Source organism: Oncorhynchus gorbuscha, linkage group LG20, assembly GCF_021184085.1.
Source record: "Oncorhynchus gorbuscha isolate QuinsamMale2020 ecotype Even-year linkage group LG20, OgorEven_v1.0, whole genome shotgun sequence".
Lineage (NCBI taxonomy): Eukaryota > Metazoa > Chordata > Actinopteri > Salmoniformes > Salmonidae > Oncorhynchus > Oncorhynchus gorbuscha.
In genome coordinates this window covers 25,628,144-25,652,419 of record NC_060192.1, presented here as the reverse complement: position 1 = coordinate 25,652,419, position 24,276 = coordinate 25,628,144, and the positions used below count along the sequence as shown (strand labels likewise).

General features: G+C 42.8%; 2 protein-coding genes across 7 annotated transcripts; one reads left to right on the top strand and one right to left on the bottom strand.

Annotated features, from left to right (window-relative positions):
* The first annotated feature begins 1,150 nt into the window (after positions 1-1,150).
* ganaba (glucosidase II alpha subunit a) lies at positions 1,151-11,170 on the top strand. Of its 3 annotated transcripts, none has more exons than XM_046316860.1 (25): positions 1,151-1,402; positions 1,662-1,763; positions 1,883-1,991; positions 2,164-2,291; positions 2,422-2,601; positions 2,908-2,973; positions 3,685-3,751; positions 4,038-4,131; positions 4,293-4,389; positions 4,841-5,012; positions 5,125-5,245; positions 5,425-5,660; positions 5,794-5,920; positions 7,550-7,629; positions 7,851-7,991; positions 8,138-8,234; positions 8,365-8,466; positions 8,567-8,810; positions 9,334-9,398; positions 9,558-9,634; positions 9,763-9,837; positions 9,973-10,086; positions 10,189-10,301; positions 10,398-10,498; positions 10,704-11,170. In XM_046316860.1, the coding sequence occupies exons 1-25, from the start codon at positions 1,383-1,385 to the stop codon at positions 10,811-10,813; spliced, it is 2,838 nt and encodes a 945-aa protein (XP_046172816.1). In that variant the 5' UTR covers positions 1,151-1,382; the 3' UTR covers positions 10,814-11,170. The 3 variants fall into 3 exon arrangements, with proteins under 3 accessions (XP_046172816.1, XP_046172815.1, XP_046172817.1); XM_046316859.1 differs by lacking the exon at positions 1,151-1,402 and adding an exon at positions 1,417-1,514; XM_046316861.1 differs by lacking the exons at positions 1,151-1,402; positions 2,908-2,973 and adding an exon at positions 1,417-1,514.
* Positions 11,171-12,936: 1,766 nt separating this feature from the next.
* Positions 12,937-24,235, bottom strand: LOC124006745 (solute carrier family 25 member 45). Of its 4 annotated transcripts, none has more exons than XM_046316866.1 (7): positions 23,658-24,234; positions 20,675-20,730; positions 20,533-20,576; positions 20,351-20,422; positions 14,161-14,349; positions 13,827-14,079; positions 12,937-13,535 (listed from the first exon to the last, which is right to left on the bottom strand). In XM_046316866.1, the coding sequence occupies exons 1-7, from the start codon at positions 23,717-23,719 to the stop codon at positions 13,252-13,254; spliced, it is 960 nt and encodes a 319-aa protein (XP_046172822.1). In that variant the 5' UTR covers positions 23,720-24,234; the 3' UTR covers positions 12,937-13,251. The 4 variants fall into 4 exon arrangements, with proteins under 4 accessions (XP_046172822.1, XP_046172826.1, XP_046172825.1 ...); XM_046316870.1 differs by lacking the exon at positions 23,658-24,234 and adding an exon at positions 21,883-22,033; XM_046316869.1 differs by lacking the exon at positions 23,658-24,234 and adding an exon at positions 21,512-21,682.
* Positions 24,236-24,276: the final 41 nt, after the last annotated feature.

Genomic DNA, 24,276 nt, shown 5'->3' with positions numbered 1-24,276 from the left:
TGAGTCTGCCGATAAGAATACGGTGATTGACAGAGTCGAAAGCCTTGGCCAGGTCAATGAAGACGGCTGCACAGTACAATCTTTTATCAATGGCGGTTATGATATCGTTTAGTACCTTGAGCGTGGCTGAGGTGCACCCGTGACCAGCTTGGAAACCGGATTGCACAGCGGAGAAGGTACAGTGAGATTCAAAATGGTCAGTGATCTATTTATTAACTTGGCTTAAGAAGACTTTACAAAGGCAGGGCAGGATGGATATAGGTCTATAACAGTTTGGGTCGAGCATCACCCCCTTTGAAGAGGGGGATGACCACGGCAGCTTTCCAATCTTTAGGGATCTCGGACGATACGAAAGAGAGGTTGGTTGAACAGACTGGTAATAGGGGTTAGCGGCAGATAATTTTAGAAAGAGAGGGTCCAGATTGTCTAGCCCAGCTGATTTGCACGGGTAATGGTTTTACAGCTCTTTCAGAACATCTGCTATCTGGATTTTGGTGAAGGAGAAGCTGGGGAGGCTTGGGCAAGTAGCTGTTGGGGGCGGCAACTGTTGGCCGAGGTTGGGGTAGCCAGGAGGAAAGCATGGCCAGTCAGTAGAAATTGAAATTCTCGGTTTTATCGTTGGTGACAGTGTTACCTAACCTCAGTGCAGTGGGCAGCTGGGAGGAGGTGCTCTTGTTCTCCATGGTCTTTACAGCGTCCCAAAACTTTTTGGAGTTAGAGCTAGAGGATGCACATTTCTGTTTGAAAAAGCCAGCCGTTGCTTTCCTGCTTTCTATAATAGCAAACTTCAGAAATAGTCTAATGTTGAGTCCATGCCACGTGGCATCTTTCTCATTTAATTTTAGACAGTACCATACCCATCTTTTCCATTAATTTGGGATGGACGACTGGCTACTTTCAGTCGCCAAACGTTATCGAACGTTGCAAATAGAAATTACATGAACGAATAGATCCGACGTGCTTCCTGTTCTACATAGTATATTTATATCTGAACGTTCCAAAACCCCAAAGTGTTTAACGCACCTTTGCTATGCACACGCGCCTCCCTCGTCAAAATGAACTGACCAATCATTGAATGACTCGCGGCAATGCGGAGCGCATTCAAGATCGAAACGCTTTAGCAACGGTTAACAGAAAGCACCATGTTTAGAGCATTTATTATTATAGCATCCCACTACCATTTCAAGTTAAGGCAATAACAGGAGTTCGTCTAATTCGAAACTGTGCCAATACTTCTACAGGATGGACAGGGTTGGCTCTGACTGTCCCCCAAATAACATATTTAGTTTCTTACAGGCACATATACGTTCTATTTGTCAAATCATCTGCGTGCACATGATTTGAAGGGGCGAGGCTTGAGAGCGTAAGCAAGCTGAATCAAGATGGCGAGCTTCATTGAACGGTAGTTATTTCAGAATTCAGGTTCAGTTAGCCTGCTAGCAAGCCATTACAACAGAAAACATGTGTACTATTGCATCAGTCTTTGTGGATATTATCTATAAATGCCGCATTTGGTCAGTTGTCTTTTGTCACGGATAGCTTGCTACCTAGAGGAAAACTACCTACCTAACTAATCAGTTCAGCAGCAACATGATTTAGCTAGCTGGAATATGATAATTGCAAACATAGTTACATCACTGTTTATTTCCATTCTTCCCTAGGATGTGCCTATATCGTGTGCTCGTGCTGTCTGTTTTCCTGAGCATCACTCAAGCTGTGGATCGCAGCAACTTCAAAACATGTGACCAGAGTGCCTTCTGCAGGTGATGGCTGCCTACCATCAATTCAATTGTAGAAAAATGTGTAACAACAATAACGTTACCTAGATGGACATTTTGAGACCTAAACGAAATAACGTGTTTGTTTGTGTGTGTGTGTGTAGTCGTCAAAGGGCGATGAAGCCAGGCCAGTCATCATACACAGCCTTACTGGAGACCCTGGAACTCAGTGACTCCCACCTCACAGTGCAGCTCCTGAATAACAATAATAAGGTCAGAATGAATAAGACCTGCTGCACACGTAAATAAGTTGTCATGGAGATTGGGTGAAATTACTTCGCTTTTATAATGGATTACTTGAATGGCATACAATGGAAATCCACCATACACTTAGTGTTTTTCCACATCGTGCAAACCGTGTGATAATTGCATTGCTTGTGTTCAGGTGCTCTTGCTGCTCGAGCTGTATCGCCTTCAGGGGAACATGACCAGAGTGAAGATCAATGAGCTGAAGCCCATCAAGCCTCGATATGAGGTGCCTGATGTTCTCATCACTGACCCTCCCACTGAACTGTGAGTTTGTTCATTTCAATATCAGCCCACTATTGATGTCTCACATTCTGGGATGGTTTTGTAATGGTATAGAGAAGGTCCATAGTGGGGGTGTTGGCATGGGTGTGATGGCCGTTTCTCTCCAATGCAGTATGTCAGTGGTGGCCCAGGATGAGCACAGGGTGGTGTTGTCTCTGGGTGGGGAGGACTGGAGGCTCATCCTCAGTGCCCAGCCCTTCCGCCTGGACATCATGGAGGGCCCACAGGTGCTGCTGTCCCTCAACTCCCGGGGCCTGCTAGCCTTTGAGCAGCTCCGCATACGCAAGGACACGTGAGTCGCTTATGCAGTCTTGCATGTACAGGATGAAACCATGCATTTATATCACATGGAACAATGCAATTGAATGCATATACTAGACCTGTGATGGATGGACTTAGACGGAATATTGCCGTGTAATATATGTTGTGTAATTTCATGGAAGGCTTTTTAATGAAGGCTTCCACTTGTGCTCTCCTGCTGAATTTGATAATTGTCTCAAAGGTTTTCTAAAATGCACTTAGCTGTGCTGTACTGATCTGTTTTCCCATCCTATTCTGTTCCTTTCCTTTCCCTCCTGTTTCTCACCATGTCCTCCAGTATTTCCCACAAAATAAGTAGCACAGTCGGTAGCATGTGGGATAAGATCAAGAGCGTTTTCTCTAGGTAACTGGTCTTAGCTTGCCTCTTGATGTAATGTTTGTGTGACACCTGAGTTGAACTACTGAAATAGCTTGCGGCTGTATTGTCTTATAGTAGAAATCCAACAAGTCAAAAATGAAGTCAACAGATTTTTACTTTTGATCTTAACTTTACTAGAGCAACTACATATATGTAAACATGTTGCTGTGTGCAATTTCTCCATAAGTCTGTACAGCCTCTACTGCTCAGTGTAGTGTACATATATTTACTAAGCTTCCCACCACCCTCTAAACTAAACAAATTATTGCATGTCATATTTTATTGTTCAGTGATTTGATTGGTTTACCCATGGATAATTATTAACAAATAAAAAATCTTCTGAATCATTATCCTGCAAAGTTTTTAGAAATGTGGGCATATTACCAAGCCCATTACCAAGTCATATTCTATGGGCTGAATCCTAACTTAAAATCTGCACATTTTTGTGCAACCCCAACATTAAGATCAATGCAAACACAAGTTAAAATGAACTGCTATGTCAACAAGATGCCAGTACATAATGCATGTTTAACTCAAATGGAAAGAGTTTGTCCTTCAATCGATCACTAACAACATGTCAATCCAGGTGATGAAAAGCAGTTTATATTGCTTTACTTGTTCTTCACATTTCTCCATGTGTTTTCTATAGCAATCAATCACTCTTTTGACATTGATATGTATTATTGTGTGATGCAGCAAAAGCCAAACAGACACAGAGGAAGCTGGGGAGAAAGAGGACACAGAGAAGCATGACAAGGAAAAGGTGTGTGGTGTTCTATTCCAAATACCTTATTGTTCTGATACAAACACTGCATGGGTTTATTGGTGCATTTATTGACTCTGTTCTGTCTATTTTTTTTGTGTTCAAAGTGTGTAGAGAGAACAGGTTGTGAGTAGTAGCCTAGTAGGGTGTGAGAAGAGCTCCAACTTCTGGTATCAATTTGATGTGAACTTTGAACTAGGGTGTGTACGAGTAGCACCTTTCTGAGACACTTTAGCTACACGTTTGGCCTCTTTTCTGGTTCTCCACAAAACCCCTCTCTTTCCAGGTGTCAGAAGGAGAGGAGGAAGCAGAAGAAGAGGTGGATCAGCCAGGAATGTGGGAGGAGACATTCAAGACCCATGCTGACACCAAGCCTAATGGTACATCATTGTACACTACAATTCCATAGTAAAACAAACTGTTACTCAAGTCCATTTATTTGTTTTCACCTATTTACTTAACATTGACATCATGTGTTAAATTTTTAAAATGTATATAAATAAAAACACTGCTCTAATGTAACCTGCCTCCTGTCCTCCAGGTCCCTCCTCCATCAGTCTGGACTTCTCCCTGCCTGGAGTAGAACACGTCTATGGCATCCCTGAACATGCAGACGGCCTCAGACTGAAAAACACAGAGTGAGACTATAAACGCCCTTGCCCCAATGTCATTTGCACTCAGCTCAAAGTGTAGTTTTCTGATTTATTTGACTTTAATTATCTAGTCAGTTAAGAACAAATTCTTATTTTCAATGGTGGGTGGGTGGGTTAACTGCCTTGTTCAGTGGCAGAACAACAGATGTTAACCTTGTCAACTTTGGGATTCGCAACCTTTCGGTTACTAGTCCAACGCTCTAACCACTAGGCTACCTGCCGCCCCTACACTCTAACCTCTAGGCTACCTGCCGCCCCTACACTCTAACCTCTAGGCTACCTGCCACCCCTACACTCTAACCTCTAGGCTACCTGCCGCCCCTACACTCTAACCACTAGGCTACCTGCCGCCCCTACACTCTAACCACTAGGCTACCTGCCTCCCCTTTTGTTGGTCATCCAGTGCTAACCCAGTGATTCCTGTTCCTCTCCTTAGTGGAGGAGACCCCTACAGGCTTTATAACCTGGATGTGTTCCAGTATGAGCTCTTTAACCCTATGGCTCTGTATGGAGCAGTGCCTGTCCTCCTCTCACACAACACCCACAGGACTATGGGTCTCTTCTGGCTTAACGCAGCAGAGACATGGGTGGACGTCAGCTCTGGACAGGTGGGTGTGTGTGTGACTGGATCTCACACACTGTCTTGCCTTTCCTTCTTTGCCCTTGGATCCACTTGGTTTGATCTCTGAATCCTCTTTGTGCATGTTTGATTGCGTTCAGGGCTCCAGTGAGGTCCCTCAGACAGACGTCCGATGGATTTCTGAGAGTGGCATCATTGACGTCTTCATCATGCTGGGACCACGACCTAATGATGTGTTCACACAGTACTCTTCCTTAACAGGTACACTACTTACACACTCACTAACAGGAACACAGGTACACGTCACTCACGGTATATTCTACACATTCACACCAAGCACATTTTAATGTTCAATACATGGTTGGTTTATAGCTTCACTGCTCCCTATCCCAGAAGTGTTACCTTCACTTTAGAAATGACCTGTTCTCTGGCTGTCGTAGGAACTCAGGCCTTCCCCCCTCTCTCTTCGCTGGCCTACCACCAGTGCCGTTGGAACTACAACGACCAGGAAGATGTGAGTGCGGTGGACCAGGGCTTTGATGAACACGACATCCCCTATGACTTCATCTGGCTGGATATTGAGCACACGGACGGCAAGCGCTACTTCACCTGGGACAACAACAAGTTCCCACAGCCCAAAGACATGTTGCAGGGCCTCCTGGATAAGAGACGCAAGGTGAACTTAATGATGGAAACATAGGATTTTGAAATGGTGTGTGTGTGGTAATGAGAAGATAATTTACATTTTTGGCACTGTTCTCTCTTCCTCCTCCACTCACTGCGTCCTCTCCTGTCCCGGCTGTCCACAGATGGTGACCATAGTGGACCCTCACATTAAGGTGGACAGCAGCTATAAGATCCACACTGAGATTCGCTCTCGAGGCTACTACATAAAAAACAAAGATGGCGGAGACTATGAGGGCTGGTGCTGGCCAGGTAGGAACATGTCAATATGTACACTATGTACAAAAGTATGTGGACACCCCTTCAAATTAGTGGATTCGGCTATTTCAGTCACACCCGTTGCTGACAGGTGTATAAAATTGCGCACACAGCCATACAATCTCCATAGACAAACATTGGCTGTAGAATGGTATTACTGAAGAGCTCAGTGACTTTCAATGTGGCACCGTCATAGGATGCCACCTTTCCAACAAGTCAGTTCGTCAAATTTCTGCCCTGTTCGAGCTGGCCCAGTCAACTGTAAGTGCTGATATTGTGAAGTGGAAACGTCTTGGAGCAACAACGGCTCAGCCGCGAAGTGGTAGGCCACACAAGCTCACAAAACGGGACCGCCGAGTGCTGAAGCCCATGGCACATAAAAATGGTCTGTTCTCGGTTGCAACATTCACTACAGAGTTCCAAACTTCCTTTGGAAGCAACGCCAGCACAATAACAGTTTGTCGGGAGCTTCATGAAATGGGTTTCCATGGCCGAGCAGCCGCACACAAGCCTAAAATCACCATGCGCAATGCCAAGCGTTGGCTGGAATGGTGTAAAGCTTGCTGCCATTCAACTCTGGAGCAGTGGAAACGCATTCTCTGGAGTAATGAATCACGATTCACCATCTGGCAGTCCGACGGATAAATCTGTGTTTGGCAGATGCCAGGAGAACGCTACCTGCCCCAATGCATAGTGCCAACTGTAAAGTTTGGTGGAGGAGGAATAATGGTCTGGGGCTGTTTTTCATGGTTTGGTTTAGGCCCATTACTTCCAGTGGTGGGAGATCTTAACACTACAGCATACAATTACATTCTAGACGATTCTGTGCTTCAAACTTTGTGGCAACAGTTTGAGGAAGTTTCTGTTTCAGCATAACAATGCCCCTGCGCATTAAGCAAGGTCCACACAGAAAGGGTTTGTCGAGATCGGTGACGACTGGCCTGCACAGAGCACTGACCTCAACCCCATCGAACACCTTTGAGATGAACTGGAACGAAGCCTGTGTGACAGGCCTAATCACCCAACATCAGTGCCCGACCTCACTAATGATCTTGTGGCTGAATAGAAGCAAGTCCCCACAGCAATATTCCAACATCTAGTAGAAAGTCTTCCCAGAAGAGTGGAGGCTGTTATGGCAGCAAAGGGGGAACCAACTCTATGTTAATGCCTATGATTTTGGAATGGGATGTTAGGCGAGCAGGTGTCCACATACCTTTGGTAATTTAGTGTATTTAATTTATTGTATTTAACGTACCAGACAACACAGTGCAGGTTAGCATTTGTCATGAATGTTGCCCTGGAAGCAGCTCTGCAGAGTGGTCACTTGCTGGCATAGCCACAGTCATGAAATCTGATTTAAACCTAACCTTAACCATACCACTAACCCTAATGCCTAGCACTAACCTTTTAAATTAAGACCAAAAAGCTAAATCATACGTTTTTCTGAAATAGCCAATTTGCCCCATCTAACGGAAATCGCTGAGTTCTACCTCCAGGGCAATATTTTGGCAATAAATGTCAACGCATTATAAGATTTGCCTGTTTTTCTACTGATTCAGTCACCCAAAGGCTAGAATTGTTTAGAACTGTTATGTATATGTACTCTATATTTCCTTGTAAAAGGGAATGCAGGTTACCCAGATTTTACCAACCCTGAGATGAGGAAGTGGTGGGCCAGCATGTTTGCCTATGACCAGTATGAGGTGAGTAAACCCTGTGTCAGTTAGTCTCATCTCCACATTTTAAACGCAGTTACCTTTTTTCTCTTTCCTTCTTCTTTCTTGATTTCCTTTGGAAACTTTGTCCTCTTCACTGAGTCAGTTAGAATTGATGTCACTGGTTAACCAGTAAAGCTGCTGGAGCCTTGAGCTACTGAGACCACAGATGTACTGACATGTCATTATCTCCTGTTTCTCTTCTCCAGGGCTCGATGGAGAACCTGTACACGTGGAACGACATGAACGAGCCGTCTGTGTTCAACGGTCCAGAGGTCACCATGCACAAGGATGCCCTCCATGGGCCCTGGGAGCACAGAGACATCCACAACCTCTACGGCTTCTACGTGGTGAGGAAGGGAAGGAAGGGCGTTACTAGGACTAGATGGCCCCGGGGGTGTTCACTGTCCACACTGTTGGGATTGTTTTGGATTAGTTCCAGCATCCTTATTATTTACTGGCATCTACTCAGTCTTCCCTTCTTTCCCTCTCTCAGCAAATGGCGACAGCAGAGGGTCAGATCCAGCGCTCCGGGGGGTTGGAGAGGCCTTTTGTCCTGACCAGGGCCTTTTTCGCTGGGTCTCAGCGCTATGGTTAGACCCTTCGATAACGCCTCCCTCTGGTTACCATAAATGTTGTATACTGTATGTATTCACTGAACCCCCAACCCACTCTTGAAGTGTTTACTCTCTCACACACACGCATTCACCCACTCTCCTCCAGGTGCAGTTTGGACTGGTGATAATGCAGCTGAGTGGGGCCACCTGAAGATGTCCATCCCCATGTGTCTCAGCCTGGGCCTGGTTGGCATCTCCTTCTGTGGAGGTGAGGCTGGCAGGGATTGGTGCTGCACAGATTGGATGGCTCGGTCTGTCCTTGTTTGATTGTAATTCTTAAAGTATCCTAATCACTCCTCTCATCCCAGCTGACGTGGGTGGTTTCTTTAAGACTCCCAGTGCGGAGCTGCTGGTGCGTTGGTACCAGGCGGGGGCCTACCAGCCCTTCTTCCGTGCCCATGCCCACCTGGACACCCCGCGGAGGGAGCCCTGGCTTTTTGGCCCTGACAACACAGCTCTCATCCGGGAGGCTGTGCGTCAGCGCTACACCCTTCTGCCCTACTGGTACCTGCAGTTCTACCATGCCCAACGCACTGGCCAGCCTGTCATGAGGTAGGCTCATCAAGCCCCATGTAGGGCTTGACATTAACTTTTTTTTTACACTTTTTATTTGTCAGCTCAAGTCACTAAGTGCAAAAATAAACAATCTTCTGTAACACCATAATACCATTATTATCACTGGTATTGACAATGGAAGGCTGCTGGTCTCTGATCCCATGTATTGTCTCCTGCCACACTTAAACCTCCCACAAAGTAAAATACTGCACTGATGGACTACTGTATAAAACCCATATGTGGAGAGCTACTGGGTGTGCAGATTTTTGATCCGCACACTATCTAATTCTGATCAGAGTAGGCTTTTTTTTAACTTGTCCATGCGGAAAACTTAACTCTATAATCGTCTTTCTGACTATTTGTTTTACATGCCCAGGCAAGCGGACAAGTGTTAATGTCGAGCCCTGCCACGTCTATGTTTTGAAGGTCTATAGCTGACACCAGTCTTTGAGAAGATATTAGAGAGAATCCTTGTATTTTGATTCACCTTGGGTTGTATCTCTCTCTCTCTGTACTATAGGCCCCTGTGGGTGGAGTATCCAGAGGATATTGCCACATTTTCCATTGACAATGAGTTCCTGATTGGTAAGTAGGTTAGGGAGAGTGGCCTTTAGACCGGTATGTACTTAACTTTTTATGGTACAATACTTTTGAATACCTAAATGTTTGGATGAAGTTGAGCTCTTCAACCTGGTGAGGATGATGCATTACCCCAGGCTACCTCTTCCCCTGTGTGTTCATCAGGCAGAGATCTTCTGGTTCACCCTGTAACAGATGAAAGGTCTAGTGGGGTCACAGCCTACTTACCTGGGAATGGCGAGGTGAGTTTTGAGGATGGAGAGAGAGGGAAGGCTGACCTGGAGTTTTGCCTGTTGAAATATACCACATGTTCAGTCAACCTGATATCTTCTCGTCCTCTGACATCCTCTCGCTTCTCTCCCCGTCACAGGTCTGGTATGACGTCCACACGTTCCAGAGACATGACGGAGCTCAGAACCTCTCTATCCCTGTCACCATGAGCTCAGTAGGTTCTCTGTTAACATGGATCTGCTGTTTGTTTCTCTCAACTCCTATGGTCTTTACTCAGCACCTTTTCCCACAAATAACTCTCTCGCTGTTCTCTCTCTCTTCTCTGTCCCACCACCTCTTCCTATCTCAGATTCCAGTGTTCCAGCGAGGAGGTTCCATTATCTGCCGGAAGAACCGTGTTCGCAGGTCCTCATCCTGCATGGAGAACGATCCCTACACCCTCTACGTGGCCCTTGACTCACAGGTATAACCTTCGTTTACACCACTATGATATCACTACCATTGTTGTTGTACCATTTTACTTGCAGGGGCTTTGTCGTCATTTAAATGTTTCTCTTTGTTCCAGGGCAAAGCAGAAGGAGAGATTTACATAGATGATGGTCACACCTTTAAACATAAGACAGACAAGCAGTTTATTCACAGACGCCTGAGTTTCACTGCGAACAGCCTCTCATCGAGGTCTGTCCCTCTAACTAACATTATCATTCCAACCAGGCCATGTTCTCCCTGTGTTTCTGTATCGAGTGTAACCTGTCTCTTTCTCTGATGCTGCAGTGATCTGTCTCCTGACTCCCAGTTTCCCACGGCCTCCTGGGTAGAGCAAGTGAACATCCTGGGAGCTCAGAAGCCTGATGCGGTCACCCTCACAATGACAGGTTAGTCATGTACCATCAATAACCAGGCAACATGGTGTCACGTGTAGAGCCAGGAGTTTCCCCTGAATGTCCTTCTGGTAATGGAAAAATAACTTGTTGCAGCAAAGTTATTTTTGTGTTGGCAGGCTAGTGCAGAAAGTGGTAAGGGTTGTGAACATTGGGGTTTGTTACAATGTGCCTGATGTTCTTCACCCATCCTCCACAGATGGTGGGGAGTCTTCTGTGGAGTTTGAGTTTGACCCGGACACGGCAGTCTTAACTCTTCGTAAGCCAGGCGTGAACGCAGGGGTCAACTGGACATTACATCTGCGGTAACACAGGACACACACATAGAAGTCAAGAGACAAATGAAATGTCACACACAGACTTTTGGACAAACAAGTAAACATACAACTACAGAAAAGCACACAACCAGATTCAAAAGTGTGGCTAGGATTTGGAGCAGTTACCCAAACTGCAGGAGAAATGGATCAGGGTTGTTGAAAGAGTATGAAACTCAGGACCACAAATGGTGTTAGTCAGGAGAAATTCTGCACCACTAACAAGAGGCTGAATCTTTGATACTTAATTTTAAGAAATATTTTTTCCAGGGTTGAAATTATGACTGATGATAATGACTCCTTATAAGACTATATGACTAGCTAAATAAAATAAATAAATGATGACAATGAATGTCCAAATGTAATGTTTGTATTTTTTTCCTTTCCATTTTTGTTAATGAATTTGCTTTTACATGGGTTAGCATTGTGACTAGACAAGTATGAAGAAGAGATGACCTTCTATCGGACATGATAAGTCGCTTTGGATAAAAGCGTCTGCTAAATGGCATATATATTATTATATATTATATATACATGATGAAATACAGTGGGTATTAGAAGTATTCACCCCCTTGGATTTTTTTCACATTTTGTTGCGTTACAAAGTGGGATTGAAATTAAATTGTTTTTTTTGTAATTGATCTACATTATTGCTCTGTCAAAGTGGAATATTTTATTAGAATGTAAATTAAAAAGAACTATACCTTGAATAGATAAGTATTCACTCTCCTGAATCACCTTTGGCAGCAATGTACAGCTGTGATTTTCTTAGGTAAGTCTCTTAAGAGCTTTAGCATACCTGGATTGTGCAAGATCTGGGAAGGTGTTGAGGATCATGTCTAGACAGCCGTTTAAGTCTTGCCATAGATTTCCAAGCAGATTTAAGTCTCAACTGTAACTTGGCCATTTGGAACATCCACTGTCTACAGTGTAGATTTGGCCTTGTGTTGTAGGTTGTTGTCCTGCTACAGTGTAGATTTGGCCTTGTGTTGTAGGTTATTGTCCTGCTAGTGTAGATTTGGCCTTGTGTTGTAGGTTATTGTCCTGCTACAGTGTAGATATGGCCTTGTTGGTTATTGTCCTGCTGAAAGGTAAATTCCTGTGTTTGGTGTAAAGCTTAGCTCCATCCCATTTTTATCCTGAAACTCCTGTCTTCGCCAACGTCAAGCATACCCATACCATGATGCAGCCACCATGCTTGAAAAGGAGGCAGTTACTCAGTGACGTGCTGGATTTGTCTCAAGCACAAGGCTTTGCATTTAGGCCAACAAGGTTTTTATTCTTTACATTTCATTGTGGAGTAACTGAAATGTTGATCCATCCTCAGTTCTCCCTTCACAGCCATTTTAACTGGATCTGTTTTAAAAGCACCAATGGTGACATCTCTTAGCAGTGTCCTTCCTGTCTTGCAGCTCAGTTCAGAAGAACGACTGTCTTTGTGTGTGGTTTAATACATCATCCACAGCATAATAAACTTGACCATGCTTAAAGATGGATAACAATACCAGATCAGATATTTAATCTACCAATCACTGCCCTTCTGAGGCTTTTGAAAAGCCGCCTAGTCGTTGTAGTTCAATGTATGTATTGGGGACAGGAAGAGGTAGTCATTAAAATAAATGTCAACCCCTATCATTTCAGAGTGAGTCCATGTAACTTGTGATTTGTTAAGCCGCATTTGACTCCTGAACTAATTTAGTCTTCTCTAAACAAAAGGGCTGAATAGTTTTGCAACAACTGTTATGTTAAAAATTGAAATCTTTTCACTTTGGTATTCTGTGATGCTCAATGACAAATCACAACTAAATCCATTTCAATCCCACTTTGTCAATCAACAAAATGTGAATAAATCCAAAGGGGTGAATACATTAACTTATGCAATAAGTAAGACGCATTTTACTAAATGTTTACATTTTGGGGAAGGGGGTTTATTTAACTAAAAGTTGATTTGAATTGAGGATTGGTTGTCAGCAATAAACCAACTACATTCCCATTTGCTTCACTTTTTTTAAATTAAAAAGTGATTATAAATGAAGGCTATGAAGTTCGTACATAAATACACCATGTCTTGGTATAAACATTTGGTTTCCAGGTGTTTTCATATTCAAGGTTTTGTTGTCTCATGACATAAAATACTGATGGTATCATAGCTCTGTAAGAGGTGATGCTGTATGACAGTTTGCATCCATAAGTATGGTGACGCCCTATGATATCACAGCACTGCGTCCTACTAAAACAGCATCATGAACCCTGTGAGTGCCCACATTGAGGATAACACAGTGTGAAACTCCAGTTTAGCAGATACAATTCTGAGTATAGCATGCTAAGGTATACTGTATATACCAGTTCATTTAACATAATGGTTTGTCCATCCAATGTTGCTATTCTTTCCATCATTTGGAGTGTATCCAGGAGATGCATATAGTCTTGTGGTCAGTCTGCAGACGGCCGGGTGAGGAAACGCAGCAGGCTCTCATAGCTGAGGAAGGTGATGGCGTTGACAGGGAAGGCCCTCAGGCTGTTCAGGAGGAGACCCTTAAAGAACACTCTCACCCCCTCCTCCTTCAGACTCACACTCATGCAGTGCAGGACCCCCTGGTACACCCGGCCCCCAGCACCGGACATCTGCAGCCGCGCTTTCATCACATCCATGGGCGTGGCAAAGGCCCACGTCACCACGCCTGCCACCCCACCCGCCATCAATACTGCAAATGTGCCTGCAGATACAAACCAAATAATTACCTGAAAATCTATGTTATTGCACTAGCACTCAAACCATCAGCAGTAAACGGTCAAATCTAGACACAGACTCGCTTTCTTTTCACAGACTAGCATGGCCTTTGAACTGTTAATGACACACACACTCCAAGTCGACTATTGCAGTGACGTATAACAGTTTATCATATCTCAAAATGCCTGGAGATGAGCGTAACATCTCAGGAACCACATAATATAGCAATCTTTTCACATGAAAAGATGGCCTGGAACACAATCTCTCTCCAACTGACCTGGTCGTTTGCCTTCTTCAGTCAGAAACCTGCAGGTGATTTCGTAAGGCAAGAAGTAGATTCCATAGCAGGGTACATCTCTCAGGGTAAGAGCCAACCCCCCTCGAAACAATCCCCTTGGCCCCTCCTCCCTCAGGATGACAGTCACACAGTGAATGGGACCTCGATACCCGTCACCACCGACCCCAGCCCAGCCCTTGGTCTGGGACTGCAAGCGTACCTTCACCAGGTCAACAGGCGCAGTAACCACCACCTGGCAGCAAAGACCAGCTTGGTGTTAAGAAGTACACATAATGCCATATTTCAGGGCCATTTAAAGCACGTTCCATATTACCTGTGCCAGACCTGAGAAACAGCCAGCTGCGAAGACTGCTGATGCCGAGGCAGGGTTGCCTTGGATTCGGTCATTCCGTTGGGACTGGGTGAGGCAGTCTAAAGCATTGCTATAGGAACCAAAGACCACAGCGTTGGTGATGCCAGTAGTCAGGACAGGAAATGTCATGCCCTTGAAGAACCCAGGGATCTGATCCAGCAAATACAGAAATAGTATAGTTAAGGAATTTCTGATGGTACAACAATGTAGCGAAAATATAAAACACTCATCAACAAATCCCACTGGGCACAAACTGGTTGAATCAACGTTGTTTCAACATAATTTGTGACGTGAACTCTACGAGGAAAATACATTAGATTTAAAAAAAGTAATCAACTGTTGTTTTCTGGGTAAGATTTCAACCACAGGATTATGTCATCATGATAACCAAATTTCAACATAGACAAACCTTGAATAAAATATGTTAAATGTGTACCTTTAAAAGAACTTCAGATCTTCAATGATAAAATCTACTATCAGAAGAAGGCTGGGCAGCACCTCCTCCTGGAGAATTGATCTATCAGAAGCTACCCTTTGGTATCCCATCCAGGGTTTTAACCAAGCCCATCGCTGCTTAGATATGATATTTGCCACTGACTATTATCAATGTGCTATCATGACATTGATTGTTGTGAGAGCTCCCCTAAAAACTAAGATGTACTGGACTCTACAAGGTGTTGAAAGCGTTCCACAGGGATGCTGGCCCATGTTGAATCCAGTGCTTCCCACAGTTGTCAAGTTGGCTGGATGTCACACAGGAAACTGTTGAGTGTGAAAAACCCAGCAGCGTTGTAGTTCTTAACACAAGCCGGTGCACCTGGGCTGGCACCTACTACCATACCGTGTTGAAAGGCACTTACATTTTTAGTCTAGCCCATTCACCCTCTGAATGGCACACATACACAATCGAGTCTCAAGGCTTAAAAAGTTGTCGTTAACCTGTCTCCTCCTTCATCTACACTGATTGAAGTGGATTTAACAAGTGACATCATTAAAGGATCATAGCTTTCACCTGGATTCACCTGGTCAGTCTATGTCATAGAAAGAGCAGGTGTTCGTAATGTTTGTATACTCAGTGAGGTGCATTAAAACTACAGTACCATTCAAAAGTTTGGACACCTATTAATTCAAGGGTTTTTCTTTATTTTTACTATTTTATACATTCTAGAATAATAGTGAAGATTTCAAAACTATGAAAAAACACATGGAATCATGCAGTAACCAAGAAAGTGTTAAACAAGTATTTTTGAATTTAGATTATTCAAAGTAGCCACCCTTTGCCTTGATGACAACTTTGCACACTCTTGGCATTCTCTCAACCAGCTTCACCTGGAATGCTTTTCCAACAGTCTTGAAGGAGTTCCCACAAATGCTGAGCACTTGTTGGCTGTTTTTCCTTCACTCTGCGGTCCAACTCATCCCAAACCATCTTAATTGGGTTGAGGTTGAGTGATTGTGGAGGCCAGATCATCTGATGCAGCACTCCATCACTCTCCTTCTTGGTCAAATAGCCCGCACACAGCCTGAAGGTGTGTTGGGTCATTGTCCTGTTGAAAAACAAATGATAGTCCCACTAAGCGCAAACCAGATGGGATGGCGTATCCTTGCAGAATGCTGTGGTAGCCATGCTGGTTAAGTGTGCATTGAATTCTAAATAAATCAACAACAATGTCACCAGCAAAGCACCATCACACCTCCTCCTCCATGCTTCACGGAAACACAGATACGGAGATCATCCATTCACCTACCATGCGTCTCACAAAGACACAGCCGTTGGAACCAAAAATCTCAAATTTGGACCATATCAGAACAAAGGACAGACTTCCACCGGTCTAATGTCCATTGCTCGTGTTTCTTGAGCCAAGCAAGTCTCTTCTTATTGGTGTCCTTTAGTAGTGGTTTCTTTGCAGCAATACGACCATAAAGGCCTGATTCACGCAGTCTCCTCTGAACAGTTGATGTTAACATATGTCTGTTACTTGAACTCTGTGAAGCATTTATTTGTGCTATAATCTGAGGTGCAGTTAAGTCTAACGAACTTATCCTCTGTAGCAGAGGTAACTCTGGGTCTTCCTTTCCTGTGGCGGTCCTCATGATAACCAGTTTCATCAAAGCGCTTGATGGTTTTTGTGAGTGAACTTCAAGAAACTTTCCAAGTTCTTGAAATTTTCCTGGATTGACTGACCATGTCTTAAAGTAATGATGGACTGTCATTTCTCTTTGCTTATTTGAGCTGTTCTTGCCATAATATGAACTTGGTCTTTTACCAAATAGGGCAATCTTCTGTATGCCATCCCTACCTTGTCACAACACAACTGATTGGCTCAAACGTATCAAGAAGGAAAGAAATTCCACAAATGAACTTTTAACAAGGCACGCCTGTTAATTGAAATGCATTCCAGGTGACTACCTCATGAAGCTGGTTGAGAGAATGCCAAGAGTGTGCAAAGCTGTCATCAAGGAAAAGGGTGGCTACTTTGAAGAATCTCACATATAAAATATATTTTGATTTGTTTAACACTTTTTTGGTTACTACATTATTCCATATGTGTTATTTCATAGTTTTGATGTATTCGCTATTATTCTACAATGTAGAAAATAGTAAAAAATTGAGAAAAACCCTTGAAAGAGTACGTGTGTCCAAACTTTTGACTGGTACTGTAATTCGGTGGAGACCCGAGGAACCTCAAGAGTTAACCAATACTTTGTTTTTATACTTCAACAACGAATATATGTAATCTTACGTAGCTTTTAAACAAGCTCATCAGTATGTTTTTTATACGTTAAATCATTGTCAATCCAAATGCACAGATATTTAAAGCGGGAACCCGATCAATGAGAGAACCATTCGATGAATAAATACACTGAGTGTACAAAACATTAAGAGGTTGGGGTAATGGCATATATAACATACAGATAAATATGACATGTTTTGTGTTTAGTTGTCAACACAAGCATATATCAATATTTGAAGGAGATGTATATTCTGTGCCACTGACTTTAATTCAAGTTTGTTTTCAAATTGATAATAGATATGTTGGATTCACGGATCTATCTCAACCAAAAATCTAGTTAAAGAATAGGACTAAATCAAATCAAACTTTATTTAAAGTGCATTTCAAGTTTGTTTTGATTTAGTCCTATTCTTTAAATTAGATTTTTGGTTGAGATGGAGACATAATTCCAACATATTGATTATTAATTCATAAACAAACTGGAATTAAAGCCAGAAAGTGGCACAGATGGAACTATCCAAGCAGAAGATAAATCTCGTTCAAATGTTGATATTTGGTTGCGTTGACAACCAATGAGCTTAACACCTTGATAAGCTAATTTCACGACGACTGCTCACCACTCTTCGTACTGGGCGAATTTAACCTCCCGACAAGGACTTCAATTAATGTATTTCCACCTCTATCTTTCCACTCCTTTCCTCGTGACCTCACCCTTTCCCAGTCACCTCCTACTCACAAAGCAGAAAATATGCTTGACCTCATCTTTACTAGAGGCTGTTTGCCTACTGATCTCACTACAACTCCCCTCCAGGTCTCTGATAACTACTTTTTATTTTATCTCCATCTCTCCTTCAACCCTAACCACTCAGCCCCTACCCAGATGGTCATGCACCACTGCAATCTTTGCTCTCTCTCTCCCAGTACTCTCCCCTCTTCTATCCTATCCTCTCTTCCATCTTCTAAATCCTTTTCCCACCTGTCTCCTGACTCTGCCTCTTCAACCCTCCTCTCCTCCCTTTCCTCATCCTTTGACTCTCACTGTCCCCTTACCTCCCAGCCGGCCTGACCTTCCCCTCCCGCTCCGTGGCTGGGTGACTCACTGCATTCTAACAGAAGAGGGCTGCGGGCAGCTGAGTGGAAATGGAGGAAAATAAACTTCTGGAGGACCTATCATCCTTCCAAACCCTCCTCTGTAACTTATCTTCCTCTGTATATGCTGCTAAAGCCTCTATCACCCTAAATGTCACTATAAATGTCAAGCTTCTGCCGCAAACCCTGGGAAACCTCTCTCCACTTTTTTCTCCCTCCTTAATCCTCCACCTCCCCCTTTCCTCTCTGTGGACGACTTTGTCAACCACTTTGAAAAAAGGTTGACAACATCCGCTCCTCGTTCACTCAGCCTACTAAGTCCACTAGTCCCACTCACACAGAACTACCCTACGTGTTGAGCTCTTTCTCACCTCTCTCCAGATGAAATCCTGTGACTAGTGATGTCCAGCTGCCCAACAACCTGCCCACCTTCTGACACACAGGTGGCGACACACATTTCTGTGTGCCTGGCAGACATCTCAGCTTGGATGTCAGCCCACCACCTCAAGCTCAAATTCAACAAAACTGAGCTACTCTTCCTCCAGGGGAAGATCTGCCCACTCCAAGATATCTCCATCACTGTTAACAACTCTACGGTGTCCCCCTCCCAGAATGCAAAGAAGCTTGGACTACACACTGGACTACAACCTGTCGTTCTCTGCAAACATCAAAGCAGTGACTTGCTCCTACAGGTTCATACTCTACAACATCTGTAGAGTCCGACCGTTCCTCACACAGGAAGCGGCGCAGGTCCTATTCCAGGCAGTTGTAATCTCCTGTCTAGACTCCTGCAACTCTCTGTTGGCTGGGCTCTACACTTGTGCCATCAAACCCCTGCAACTTATCCAGAATGCTGCAGCCCGCCTGGTATTCAACCAATATTCTCCCATGTCACTCCTCCTCACACTCCACTGGCTTCCAGTCGAAGCCCTGGTGCTTGCCTATGGAGCAGCAAGGGAACTGCACCTCCTTTCCTTCAGGCTATGCTCAAACCCTACATCCCAAACAAGCACTCCTTTCCTCCACCTTGGGTCTCTTGGCCCTCCCACCCCTATGGGAGGACAGCTCCTGCTCAGCCCAGTCAAAGCTCTTCTCTGTCCTGGCACCCCAATGGTGGAACAAATTTCTCCCTAAAGTCAGGACAGTGGAGTCCCTATTTTGGGGAAAACATCTGAAACTACCTCTTTGAAGAGTATCTTAAATAACTCTCACGGCGCCCCCGACGCCCCCCTCCTCCCAATTAAAAAAGAAAAGTAAAAAAGGCACTTCTCTTTTCCCACTAGCACTGACCTTGATGATAAATACTTTGTTGAGGGAAAATGTACTTGATACGATTGTGATGTTGTTGTCTTACCTAGCAATCTTAAGATGAATGCACTAATTGTAAGTTGCTCTTGATAAGAGCCTCTGCTAAATAACTCAAATGTAAACATTTTAAATGTAACCAAATACAATTCTATATTTAAAATACAATAAATAGCCTATTAACTTGTTAACAAATGTTATGTTGGATTTACATCTCCAACTCAACCAAAAAAAATAAAAGTTAAAGAATGGGCATAAGCCAGCTGCACAGATGGAACTATCCAAGCAGTAGATCTCCTTTAAATGTTAATATTTGGTTGTGTTGTCAACCAAATACAATTTAATATTACTTTTGTAATACAGTAAATAGCCTTCATTAAGGCTATCTTACAAACTAATGTAACATTTTACCTCAAAATGAGTAACATATCCATGGCCACATTTTGAGGTTACTGTAACTATACATGTATTTTTATGTAATAACGGAAAGTGTGGATGTTCAAGATAACATGCATAGGTCGTCACAGGTCTGTGGAGATCTTCACCTTTGTGTAATAATCTGTGCAGAATCTCGAACGGCATAGATCCCCTGCACTATGTACTTTTAATGTAATCTCAACAGCAATCCAAGCAATTTGGTTCTGCTATTAGATGAAGCACAGCGATAACACATTAACACATTAAATATATTGTATAAATAAACTAAAATCCTGACATTGTATTCCCACTTGAACATTGCTGTGCATGGTTGAAAGCGCAGCGATAGACATTTGAGTGAAAACTAAACCAAAAAGAAGACATCGTTTTTTAAATTGGAATTTGGTTGTGCTTTTAGATGGTTGAAAGACTAGTCATAACACACTGGAAATGCATCTAACTTTTGGCTGTCTTTTTGAGTTGGTGAATATAGGTTGTAATCTCATTGTTCGTATCAACCAAATATCACCCAATTATCGACATTGAAATGACATGCTATGCACAGTGGGATGAGTCATATAATACCAAAGTATTCAAAACCTTACCCCTTCACGAGTGTATGTCCTAGCCACACAGTCACAAATCCCCTTGTATTTAACCTGGGTCTGCAGACGCACCTACATATGGAGTAAAATATACATATTATGTGACTTGTCAACAAGTTTAGATTCCTTGGTCTAAATTAGTGGATATAATCATAAAGTTTGAGTGAGTCCAATACTTGTACCTTCACTGTGTCCATTGGATGACCAAAAGCCAACCCTACTGCTCCTAGAACATATTCATATACGCCTAGTCAAATTCACCCTCCATATTCATGTCCAAAAATGTTTTTATACACAAAGATCTATGTTACTCCTATACATTACCTGAGAGGCATCCTGCTATGAATTCCACAAACGGCATGCTCAGTTGCTTGCTCACACTAAAACAGATAAATTACAGTACAACTATCAGTCCCAGGTTAATCAAGGTAGTTGGGTTTACAATCTCTCACCTTGTAACCATCTAGTCAGAATTCAGCATTTTTTATGATGATACATGAATAGCCATTACATTTTAGGGGAAAATATTAAATGATTAATCATTTTCTCTGATGACATTACCAAGTGGGCACAGACGTCAATTCAATGTATCAACGTAATTTAATTGAAATGACGTGTAAACAACGTTGATTCAACCAGTGTTTGCCCAGTGGGTAGACTCATTCAACTTTAATACAGATTTCACAGCACATGGTTCTGGATCTCAAAGAGTGATCTTTGAGCTTGGGAGTGCAATCCTTGCAGTCTTGTGCATGTTAATGTTTTATTGTTTTTATGGGGGCAGGGGGTGGGGACTAACAGACAACAATATGCCTTTACTGCTACTTACAGCTATTTTCGCTCACATACAGCACACTGCCATCTTAATTCCAACCCTCAGAAACTAACAAACTAACCCATCATCCACAAACTAACCCATCTTTCCCAGTACATTACTATTTGACTGTTTCCTTTGACAATACATCCTTCTATTTTACTGTGATGTCTAACGAGGTTCTTGAACCTCTGTATGTGTACCGTTTCAACCTAGATTGCCCTAAAAAGAAATACTTTACCGAAGAGTATAATCATATTTCCCATTGGTTGATCTTGGTTTTTCATATCTCTTAACAGTATGCCTACTGTTCGTAGGTCCATCTGAACACAGACATTATCACTTACCTGTCTTCAAAAGCAAACCACCGCAAGTACAGTACCAAAAAAGATAAGAGTCTGCACAGGGTTGACTGTTCAATGTCAAGATATCTATTGAAGTCCCATTCTAAATCATTGATAGAAAATATAGGTCGCTAAAGCATATAGCATTGCTTATATGGCTTGTATATGGCTAGTGATGTGCTGCTTTTCAACCCGTGCAGAATTCATAAACGCACACATCAGTCTGGAGCAGTAAACCAGTTAATAATATACTAAATGAATTTGGGGCGAACATCCACGTTGCTTTTTGCGCTTAAAAGAATGAAAGCAAATATTCTGAAGAGTAGGTTCGACTAGAAAATTTGGTTGGTGACCTAGATCAGAGGAAGATTTACCTGATTTGAGCGTTACCTCATCGTAGAATACACACCAACACAAGTTATATCGGAGCATTATACTTTCTTGATCGACCTGCACTATTGTATGACTGCCTACAAAGTACTATATCTCAAGGCAAATAGTCTTTGATTAATTTTTCTAGGGTAGGGTTTTGCTGGCCTTTAGCTGTAAAAATGTGCACTGTCCGCTATAAATAAATAAATATATAGCTCTTAGCCATGGTATACTGGCCATATATAACAAACCTAATCTGGCCTTATTGTTTAAATATACCACGGCTGTCAGCCAATCAGAATTCAGGGCTCGAACAACCCAGTTTATAATTAAGCAATAAGGCCCGAGGGGGGTGTGGTATATGGACAATATACCATGGGTCAGGGCTGTTCTTATGCATGACGCAATGCGGAGTGCCTGAATACAGCCCTTAGCCGTGGTATATTGGCCAAATATCACACTCCCCTAAGGTGCCTTATTGCCATTATAAACTGGTTACCAAAGTAATTAGAGCAGTAAAAATAAATGCTTTGTCAAACACATGGTATACGGCCTGATATACCACGGCTGTTGCAAAGCCCTTAGTGTCACACCCTGATCTGTTTCACCTGTCTTGTGCTTGTCTCCACCCCCCAACAGGTGTCTCCCATTTTCCTCCATTATCCCCTGTGTATTTATACCTGTGTTTTTTGCTGGTCTGATGCCAGTTCGTTTGGTCAAGTCTTACTAGCTTGGTTTCTCGTCCTTCTGGGTCTGACCCTTATTGACACTGTTTTGGATTACCGACCTCTGCCTGCCCTTTGCCCCCTCTCTCCCATGTTGTAATAAATTATCTAAGAACTGAATACTTAGCCATGGTATTTTGGTCATATACCAAAAACTGCTGAGTTTCCTTATTGCTATTATAAACTGGTTACCAACATAATTAGAATAGTAAAAAAAAAGTGTCGTCATAACTGTGGTATACAGTCTGATATACCACGGATGTCAGCCAATCAGCATTCAGGGCTCAAAACCACCCCGTTTATAATTGCAGGTATTTTTGTAAGTATGAATTCAATGGTTATAGTTCATTTTTACATGTTCTATGTTTGAGCTGCTTTTGAAAGCAGAAGTCCAATTGAAAACATTACTGCCATTGTTGAATTGGATTTTCATAATGGCAAGCTTGGACTGATGGGTTGGTTTAGCTAAACTAGCAAGTCTGTTTGAATGGTTACCACGGCAACTACTGTAGCTATGTAGTCAAATTGCCAGCTAGCTACTTCAATAAATGCTGAACACATTTCTGGTGGCAAATGTGTTAAATTATAGCAATGGTTTAAATCAACTCTGGAGTCTGCGTTGTATGGAAAATAATGCAACTCCGTAGAAGTTCAGTTCCACTCTAGAAAGTCGTGGAACACGCCTTCAATGTGGTTCATTATTTTCCATAGAAGGCATAGCCCCCTTACGTAAATGTATACATTTCTATCAAGTAGCGATTATAACCCAAATGTATTTCGAATAGCTAGACAGACAGTGTTCCCCGATCCCATTAGGTGAGTTCAATTGTATTGCTTCTGCTCTAGACAGTGCTCACACTGCCTCTGGTTTTAGCATTATTGCTCAATTTATATCTAAACACAGAATAATAGTGACGCAAACTACAATTCCAGAACGATAGATGGCGGTAATGCACCAGAAAAGTTGAGCTGCACAACAAAAATATGAACATTTTTACCAAAGAACAATGAGACAGATATTTCACTGGATGTATAAATGTGAATCATCTTACTTGGCGTTTGATGAAGTGGGAGAAGGTGGAACGAGATGGATTTTGTCCGATATTCTGCTCATTGATGAATCATTTGATCTCAATACAGTTTTCTGTTCCCAAAACTACAATCTGTTATGAAGAGTGGATTAAGTTTTGTATATTTAAAGTTTTTTTTAAATCGCGTTTAGAAGTTGTGCAAAGGCGAATTGAGCTATTGCACACGCGCACTGCACAGAGTAGGGGTTTCCTAACGCGACTTTCTTTTCCCCAACGCAGTTAAGCCAAAATCACTCCCCGTTATTCAGAGGGGCGTTCTACAACGCTTTGAGCCGCCACCAAGTCCGGAAGTGAATTTCACCTAGCGCGAAATTTCAGTCACGGATTAATAACATGTGCCCTTGTATTTCAAGATTGAAAAATATAACAACATAACGTCGTGGACCAAGCTAGCCATTAACGTCCATTGACGCTCAAAGACAGATTCAATGGCTGTAGCAGAGTAAATATTTGAGAAAGTATGAATAATAAGCATATGCTTTTACCGGAAAATAGACTACTAACGATAAATGAACAACTTCAAATAACGAGCAAGAAACGTTAAGTAGGCACGGTTTCAGCGCTAATTGCCTGTGAGTGA

Coding starts and splice junctions, on each gene's coding strand:
- LOC124006745 (XM_046316866.1), bottom strand. CDS start 23,719: ATGAGCAGAATATCGGACAAAATCCATCTCGTTCCACCTTCTCCCACT. Junction 20,577..20,674: donor CATAGCAGGATGCCTCTCAG/GTAATGTATAGG, acceptor AATATGTTCTAG/GAGCAGTAGGGTTGGCTTTT. Junction 13,536..13,826: donor TGAAGAAGGCAAACGACCAG/GTCAGTTGGAGA, acceptor TTGTATCTGCAG/GCACATTTGCAGTATTGATG.
- ganaba (XM_046316859.1), top strand. CDS start 1,462: ATGTGTACTATTGCATCAGTCTTTGTGGATATTATCTATAAATGCCGC. Junction 9,838..9,972: donor TCCCTGTCACCATGAGCTCA/GTAGGTTCTCTG, acceptor TTCCTATCTCAG/ATTCCAGTGTTCCAGCGAGG. Junction 10,087..10,188: donor ACGTGGCCCTTGACTCACAG/GTATAACCTTCG, acceptor TCTTTGTTCCAG/GGCAAAGCAGAAGGAGAGAT.